This window comes from Marmota marmota, unplaced genomic scaffold (genome assembly GCF_001458135.2).
Source record: "Marmota marmota marmota unplaced genomic scaffold, marMar, whole genome shotgun sequence".
Classification (NCBI taxonomy): Eukaryota; Metazoa; Chordata; class Mammalia; order Rodentia; family Sciuridae; genus Marmota; species Marmota marmota.
This window is the reverse complement of record NW_026000240.1, coordinates 2,995,503-3,004,092: the sequence shown is the minus strand read 5'-3', so window position 1 is coordinate 3,004,092 and position 8,590 is coordinate 2,995,503. Positions and strand designations below refer to the sequence as shown.

The 8,590-nt window shown below is 50.0% G+C and overlaps 1 protein-coding gene across 1 annotated transcript; it reads right to left on the bottom strand.

The window, feature by feature from the left end:
* Positions 1-1,261: 1,261 nt before the first annotated feature.
* LOC107143100 (palmitoyltransferase ZDHHC19-like) lies at positions 1,262-8,263 on the bottom strand. Its single transcript, XM_048794479.1, has 7 exons — positions 8,133-8,263; positions 7,663-7,784; positions 6,977-7,116; positions 6,042-6,214; positions 5,510-5,591; positions 2,045-2,130; positions 1,262-1,692 (listed from the first exon to the last, which is right to left on the bottom strand). The coding sequence occupies exons 1-7, from the start codon at positions 8,261-8,263 to the stop codon at positions 1,326-1,328; spliced, it is 1,101 nt and encodes a 366-aa protein (XP_048650436.1). The 3' UTR covers positions 1,262-1,325.
* Between the last annotated feature and the right edge of the window lie 327 nt (positions 8,264-8,590).

Here is an 8,590-nt window from a genome sequence, read left to right as displayed (position 1 = left end):
TTGAGTCCAGGGGCAGGACCAGAACCAGCACCTGATGCACCCCAGGAAGAAGGGACCAGGGTGGGACACAGTTGCAGGAGAGATGCAGGATGAATGCCCCCACCCTTCACATCTGGGGAGGAGGCAGCCAGGAGGGGGCTCCAGACTGCCTCAGGCTGGCTCACCTCCCACAAGAGGGCTGGGCAGCGGGCACCCCCTGCAGTCAGACAGGGATGCTGCAGGGCAGGGCTTGTTCCATCCCCAGTGCTAGCTGGGGGTTTTCTCTCCTCTCATCTTCAGCCCTTGCCAGGAAGCCAGCCAGGTCAGTCACTGTGATTATTACTGTTGCCACATTTTAAGGATGAGAGAAATGCTAAGTGTCTTGCTCAAGGTCAACGAGCTAGACAATGTTGGTTCCCAAGCTTGGGTCTCCAGAGAGCAAGGATCTTCCCTTCCAAGAGGGCTTTGTTCCAGCCCCTCAGAGCCTCCCTACACCCCCAGGAAACACGGCTTCTCTAAACCTAGAACAAACAGACAGAGCAGCCATAGGAAGAAGTAAAAACTATTTACAAATGTACAACAGGAATGGAAGTCTTAGCACTCCCAATAGGGGAGTGATTGAGGGCTCAGCTACGAGAGGCCTCCACATGGAGGCTCAGAAGGTGAAGTTCAGATATCCTGGTATCCAGCAGTGTGAATGGGTGAGTGAGAGGCTCCTGGATGGGAGGCCAAGCCTTCTCTGTGGGCTTTTTGCTGCGGCATCGGGCTGATGGAAATCTAAACACATAAGTCAATACATGGGGGTTCTTTCTAGCCTCTACCCTGCAGTTCACAGTCATGGCCCTGGGCCCCAGGAGGCAGGACAAAGGAGACGGCTGGTACCTCAAGTACTGCAAGGGCCCGTGGGGGGCACCATGGGTTATCTACCCTACTGAACTCCTAATGCTCCACTTCATATGTTTCACATGGGATTTCAAGTACAAATTTCCATTTAAAAAAAAAAAAAAGAGCCAGGCAGTGGCACATGACTATAATTCTAGTGCCTGGGAGGCTGAGGCAGGAGGATCACAAGTTCAAAGCCAGCCTCAGCAAATTGAGGCACTAAGCAACTTAGTGAGAACCTGTCTCTAAATAAAATACAAAATAGGGCTGGGGATGTGGCTCAGGGGTCGAGTGCCCTGAGTTCAATTCCCTGTCCCCCTCCCCCCCAAAAAAGAATCTCCTTTAAAACATAGATTACTAGTCTCAGTGCTCATTAATAACTGAGGAAACTGAGGCCTCGAAAGGTAAGGGACTGGCCAAGGCCAACTAGCAAATTAGTGGTGCAGTCTTTTCTCTTTGTCTATTCAGCAACACCTGGGAGTGCTCTGAAACCTGGACCCCGCACACTCAGGTCCATAATTCCATTCCTTAAGCTCCATGTGCTTCAGCTTCAGGGCCAGCCTGACCTCAGGGGCCTCCCCCAACACATGTGCGACCCACAGACATCCCTCTCCCAATGCATACCCACTATTCCTCACCTCCTGTAAAGCTGCAGCCTCGCCACTCCCTGGGGGGCCCTGCCTATGTGTTGGAGATGTGGGCCCAGGGAGCTCTGTGGGACAGTGTTGACGGGAATGTTGTGGCGAGAACTGTGTGTGCACTGGGTTCCCTTGCTCAGGGTCCCACTCCGTGCCTTCCTCCTGCTGCATCCAAATAGCTGCAGACATGTACCTGGGGTGCGACAGACCAAATGCAGGGAGTCACTACCCACCTTGGCCTGGTGCCCCTGACCACCCTCACCCTCAGCTTGGAAAGCACAGAGCCCAGGATTCCCAGCCAGGAGTCTCATCCCGGCTGCAGTTCACCTCTACCCCATTTCTTAGGGCAAGAACCTAGAAGGGCAATGAATAGGGACGTTCCCAGTGGCTCCCAAAGTACCCTGGAGAAAAACCCAAAGGAAAGGACAATGGGTGACAGGGCCTCGGAGCTGGGGTCAGGGACCAGAGAAGAAGACCCAGCTTTATCCCACCCCACTCCCACCAGCCCCAGGTCCACCACTTGAGCCTCCAGTTTACCAACTCACTTGGGTCCCAGTGGCATACAAATGGTCAAATACCAGTTGTTGGCACAGCCCTGGTCGAAGGGGTTGTTGTTCCAGAATGATTTGCCCTGGAGGGAGATGGGGATGGGAAGAGGAGCTCAGAAACAGCAGGACTGGGCAAGGCCATCTCCCAGTGATCCTTCCTAAGTTAGTCAACTAAGCCAGGGCTCAACCCAGGCCTGGAGCAAGATTCTAAGGGCAGGGGAGCCCAAGAATGACCCAGGGCCTCCTGCCTTCCTAGGCTCCTAGGAAGAGTGACCTCCCTCGACCCACTTGTGAGCAGCTCTCCCCAGACAGTGCTGACACTGTACCCCCTTCTCCTGCCTTCTCAGGGCTCCTCATCATCTTGTGCCTCCCTGTGCAAGATCCTTGTTCTGTCTCCATTGGCTACACCTGTCCTCTTACCTCATCCTTCCATATACCCCCCCTTTTTTAAAAAATATTTTTTAGTTGTTGATAGACCTTATTATTTTTTTAATTTGTATGGGGTACTGAGGATCGAACTCAGTGCCTCACACATGCTAGGCAAGTTCTTTGCCACTGAGCTACAACCCCAGCCTCTTTCAGATACCTTTTAAACTCTTCCTTGTGCTGCTCAATTGCTCCAAAGACAATGTCACCACCCCACTCCCACTTCATTTCCCCACCTCTCATTTATTTCTAAAATTATGCCTTAATTGAATTTCACTATCTGGTAGGACAGGGGCAGTGGGGAGGCCCAATCATAGTTTCCTAGTCAAAAATCACATGGTCCAGGAAAATCTGGGCTGAAGGCCTTCAGTACACAAAGCAGTAAAGGTCAAGCTCAAAGTAAAGGCAGACCACAGGGCTGATGAATAAAGGCCAAGCACAGAGTCTCAGGTGGGAGGGGGACCAGATATGGCAGTGGTGGGCTGGTGACTAAAAGGATGGGAGGTGATGAGCAGAGAGGCTCCTTTGTCTGTTCACTGTCTTGGGGTCTGCAGCATCCCCTCCCCCACTGATGTTGCCCACCAGTCTTCCTGAAAGAGCCATTAGTCAAGTGATTACCATACTAAAGGAATCCCATGGCAGAAATGCCCACCCCTATCATTCCTATTCAACACTAAAAAGAAAAAGCAATAAAGATACACAGATTGGAAAGAAGGTAATGAAACTATTCTTCACAGATGACAATTTTCTATGTAGAATGTACAAAAGCCACAAAATGCTGGGGGAGAACTCAGTGGTTGAGCACCTCTGATTCAACCCCTAGTCCTAGAAAAACAACACTAAGGACTCCTGCTCTTGGGAAGATGCTATGAAGAAAATGGAGTGACAAGTCACCAATTGCAAGAAGAGATTTGCAAAACCTAGATCTGAATCTGATGTAGAAAACTCTTAAAACTCAATAAGAAAACAACCCGTTTTTTCAAATGGGCAAAAGATTGGAGTAAACGCTTTTTGGGGAGTGGGTACCACGGATTGAATATAGGGGCACTCAACCACTGAGCCACATCCCCAGTCCAATTTTTTTGTATTTTATTAGAGACAGGGTCTCACTGAGTTGCTTAGTGCCTCGCTTTGCTGAGGCTGGCTTTGAACTCGGAATCCTCCTGTCTCAGCCTCCCAAGCTGCTGGGATTACAGGTGTGGGCCACTGTGCCCTGCCAGGAGTAAACACTTTACCAAAGACCTACTGATGGCCAAACAGACATGAAAATAGGCTCAACATCATTACTCATTAGGAAAACACAACCTGGAACCTTAATGAAATACTACAACTCATTTAATAAGACAGGTTATGATTAAAAGGCAAAACAAAATAACAAAGGACAGTTTGAGGGGCTGGGGTTGTGGCTCAGTGGTAGAATGCTTGCCTAGTGTGTGTGAGGCACCGAATTCGATTCTTAGCACTGCATATAAATAAATAAAAGGTCAACTGATACCTAAAAGATATTTGAAAAAAAAAAGTGTGAAATGTTGGTGAGGATGTGAAGCAACTGGAACTCCCAAACATTGCTGATAGAATTTAGGAACCTTACAGTTGTTTTGGAAGACAAACTTGGCAATTTCCTACAAAGTTCCACACGTGTTTACCTTATGACTCAGCAATGCCACCCCTAAGAATTTATTTAAGAAAAATGAAAACTTATGTTCACATGCCTGTGTATCAATGTTTGAGGCAGCTTTATTTATAACTACCCCAAACTAACTGGGCATAGTGGCCCACACCTGTAATCCCAGAGGCTTGGGAGCCTGAAGCAAGAGGATGGCAAGTTGAAAGTCAGCCTAATCAACTTAGTGATGCACTAAGCAACTTAGTGAGACCCTGTCTCAAAATTAAAAAAAAAATTTTTTTAAAGCATAATGGAAGGGGTGCTAGGAATGTGGCTCAGAGATTAAACATCCCCGGCTTCAATTTCTAGTATGAAAAAAAAATACTGGCAAAACCTAGATATAATGTAAAAAATCCTTCGTTTGGTGAATGTATAAACAATCTGTAGGGCATCCATACGCTACTACACAGCAATAAAAATAAATAAAATACTGATATGAGCGACAAGATGGATGAATCTCAAATACATTGTGCTAAATAAATAAAGCCAGAGAAAAAAGGCAATGACTCCATTTACATGTGATCCTGGAAAAAAAGAAAAACCAGAAGGACATAGGGAGAGAGACTGACAACAACAGGTGAATGAAAGGATATTCTGGAGTAAAGAAACTGCCTAAACTTGATCATGCTGGAGAATGCAGGACAGTATCCATTTGTCAAAATCCCTTATCCTAGACTAAAAGGGTGAATTTTGCAGTTTTAATTTATTCCTCAATAAATGAGTTTTTTTTTTTTTAATCCCACCATGGCTCCCAGGTTTCCACTTTGTCAAAACTAAATTTCACGCTCAACTTTTAGGAGCTTTTTAATCTTGACTCCCACGGGGTCAACTTCATTGCCCATGCCACCTTGGGTTTGATTTAGAATAGTTTCCTCCTCATTTCCTTAACATCCTACTTTCGGGTTTCTGTGCCTTTTTGCAAAGGTGTGCCTCTCACAGACAACACCCTCCTGTCTTCTACCTTTGCAAAATCACACCTAGGACAGGAAGAGTGGCACGTCCTTCCTCTACAATGCTGGCCTCGCCAAACTCAGTTTCTTCCAGGCTGCTACACCACTCAGGACCGACCCCCGTCTCAAGCGTTTTCCTAGGCGTCTGCTGGTGTTATACTGATCGCAGGGTTCTTATCAACACAAGCGCAGGATGTACCCATCCCTCAAATAACAGGCTCTCCATGCAATGCACCCAGGAGGGAGAATGACCACTGAGCTCCAGGGGGAGGAAAGATCTGAGCTGCATCTTAAGGGGTGGGTCTGGAAGGACTCAGGAGGCACCATCAGGACCAAGGGCAGTGAAGATCAGTAGAAAGTGCCTGAGGCCCAAAGATGCAAGATGCCTCCGCACCGTCTGGTATTGCAGTACTCGCTTACCTTGCTCACCGACACAGCTTGGACCATCAGGAGCAGAATGACAGGCAGCAGGAGTACCAAGACCGGTACAGCTACTGTGATGCTGTGCGCACGCAAGCTAAGAAGAACAGCCAAACTGTTCTCTCCTGGCCCTGCCCATCGACCGACACGCCCTCAGTAGCCCCGCCCCGGCTGCCCCGCCCACCCACTTGTTCCTCCCTGGCCTGGACAGTTAATCCAGCACACCCAAGAGAAACCTCACCCCACCATGCTGTCCTCCCACTTGTCCCTTTTCAACCTTCATTACCCCACTTCTTGGCCTCCCGAGATTCTTAACTCCATAATCCATCCTACCGGGCCCATCTACCTGACCCCACTCGCCTTCAACCTGTCCTTCACAGGTCCTCCCAAGTGGCTTCTCCCTTTAGCCTTGCTCACACCTCAGCCCTGCCCTCAGTTAACCCCGCCTCTTGGCTGTCCTGCCCCTTGGCTGTCCGTCCCTCCCCACAACCCATTTTCTTCCCAGTATGGGCCCTTGGGACTGTGTGGATACGCCATGGCTGAGTCCAGCGACCAGGGCATGTGTCTTGTACGAATGAGGAAAAGCAAAATGGTAGCCAGAAGAACAACCAGATAAAGGCACAGGGACACCACCAGCAGCACGAATACGCGGAAATTTCTTTGACCGACACAATTGTTTACCCACAGGCAGTGGTGATCAAAGTCCTAGGGGAGAGAAGGCAGACCTTGAGGGTCTATTTGGCTTAGCCCAACACCCCCAAATCTTGAGGCCCCCCCGCAACCCAGCCCCTAGACCTCCTGCTCTTGGCCATGCACGTGAGCCCCCATCTCCAGGGTGAAACCAGCACGTCCATGGATAGAACACAGTTAGGACGCCATGGCTCATCAGGTCATTTGTCATGAGTGAGGTCTTTAGAGACAAGTCCTGCCTGGTGTCACTTTGAGCAGGATACAGAAAAACTCTGAAGCTGTATTTTTTCAGATACTGGGTAAGGATGAGAAGAATTCCTTGCCCAGCCAGCCTTCTGTACTTGGAAACCCGTGCAGGATGTGCACATGAGAGAAGAGCACTCAGAACCCAGGAAACCCTCAATTGGACACCCAGAGGTGGACAGGCAAAGGTACCCAGAACGGGGCAGCAGCTGGCCTAAAGTTATGGGTATCTAGTATCAGCAAGCTAGGGGTTGGGACAGTCACTGCCTTTCCTCCCCTTGACTCCACCAGGCTTAGCACAGATGGTGCCCTTTGCATGTTAGCACCTGTGCAAGCAAGGCGAGCCTTTCAGGACAGGTGCAAAACTGGAGGCAATAACATATATAAGTGACCAAGAGTGGCTGAGAGCCACTTGTAGCAGTGTGGGAAGATGGTCTCATACCCACCCCTGGACCACATATGATGTGAGGTTCCTGGTCCTGGCCAGGTGCCCTGGGATGGGTTGGTGAGTGGTCAGGAAGGAGGAGTACTTACCTCCACACAGATATTACAGAAGGGACAGTGGTGGGTCTGGGGTGGACGATGGAAAGAACACTTTGAGCACCACTGCAGGCGGAAGGCCATATTGTTCACTCGTGCTATGTATTGAATGTTGGGGTCCTCTTCTAAGGAGCCTGGCAGGGGAAGAGATTTGGGCAGTGGCAGGAGGTCCTTCCACCACTCTACTGCTTGGGGCAGCCTCATAGCATCATTGGGCATCAAGAAGGTGGGTAGGAGGTGGGCAGGGGAATCCCGGTCCCCGTTGAGCAAGCTGACCACTCAGATGGGTGGGCAGTCAAAGAGAAAGGGCTGTCCAGCCACAGGAGCTCTACATGGAGCTCCCCCTTTGGAATAGTGATCAGTGCTTGAAGTGGTGGGTAAAATGGGAAAGAGGAGGAGTGAACTGCGTGGTTTGGAAGAGCCTGCTGGCCTCTCTTGCCAGCCTGCCCAGTCCTCCCTTCTAAAGCAGCTGGAAAACCTCCAGGATTCTGTTTTTTTCACACTTCAGTGGCTTGGGAAATGAAGTGCCAGGGCCCAAGTAATGATGACATGGAGGGAAGGGATCCTGAGGCCACGGGGGCGGGGGGTGGGGTTGAGCGCGGGTTAGCACTTTTGAAGTCACCCCTATAGGCATCAGCCCTTGGGGTAGCACCTCCTTCTCCAGGGGTCTGAGGCCTTACCTCTGTGTAAAATGCCTGGGTCTGACCCGTTGAGGTAAATGAGGCTGCAGAAGGACACTAGAAAGAGTAGGCCAGAAACCACAGCAAATTCCCACTGCCCATGCTGAGCCAACCACCGGCACCTGAAACCAGAGCCAGACTCAGACCTAGTCTGGGGAAACCCAGAGCTCCCCACGAGGCCTAGTTCACCTGAGGTAGGACTCACTCGCCTTAAGGACAGATCTAAATATCCAGGTTAGAGACAGACCATGGAGACTCCACCAAATGCCACTAGCATTACCAGTCTCTCACAGTTCCCTAAATGCGTCAGGCACTCCAGACCTCTGTGCTTGCACATTGGGCTCCCTCTAACTCTATATCCTCCTTCTCCTGCTGACCCTCTCTCTCCACTTCCCTCCCTGCCTCTGTACTGTCGTTGTCTATTTTCTCTTCTGTGTCTGAGACACTGACACCTTCCATGGGAGACTCACGGGAAGCCGAAAAAGAAGCCACTTATTGTAATAAGAAGCATTGCACTAAAAGCTGCAAACAGGCTTGGTTTCAGCCATGAGGATTCAATCGGAGGTTCATTTGGGGGCGTGATACTCTGTGAAGAGATCATGGCTAGACCACCTAGTCTCACAGACTGAAGCCACCAACGAACTCTTCTGGGTTGGCACCCAGACTGCCATGACAACAGAAGTGACATCACAGAGGTTCTGGAATGGGGGCTCTGGCTGCTTCCAGTGACTTCTGCGGACACAACATCTTTGTATGTGGTGCTCAGGATCGAACCTGGGCCGCATGCATGCCAGGCGAGTGCTCTACCACTTGAGCCACATCCCCAGCCCGTGCTTCCAGTGACTTCTGAGATCAACCTTCCCCCACCCCCACATACGCACATGTTGTAGACTGGGACATCCTGCTCTTATGATGGTAGCTTTGTTGG

Excerpts from the sequence above, each read along its gene's own strand:
- LOC107143100 (XM_048794479.1), bottom strand. The coding sequence starts at position 8,263 with ATGATCTCTTCACAGAGTATCACGCCCCCAAATGAACCTCCGATTGAA. Across the intron at positions 7,785-8,132 it reads GGCTTCTTTTTCGGCTTCCC|GTGCCGGTGGTTGGCTCAGC; the intron begins GTGAGTCTCCCA and ends CTCTGGTTTCAG. Across the intron at positions 6,215-6,976 it reads TCTGTAATATCTGTGTGGAG|GACTTTGATCACCACTGCCT; the intron begins GTAAGTACTCCT and ends TCTCTCCCCTAG.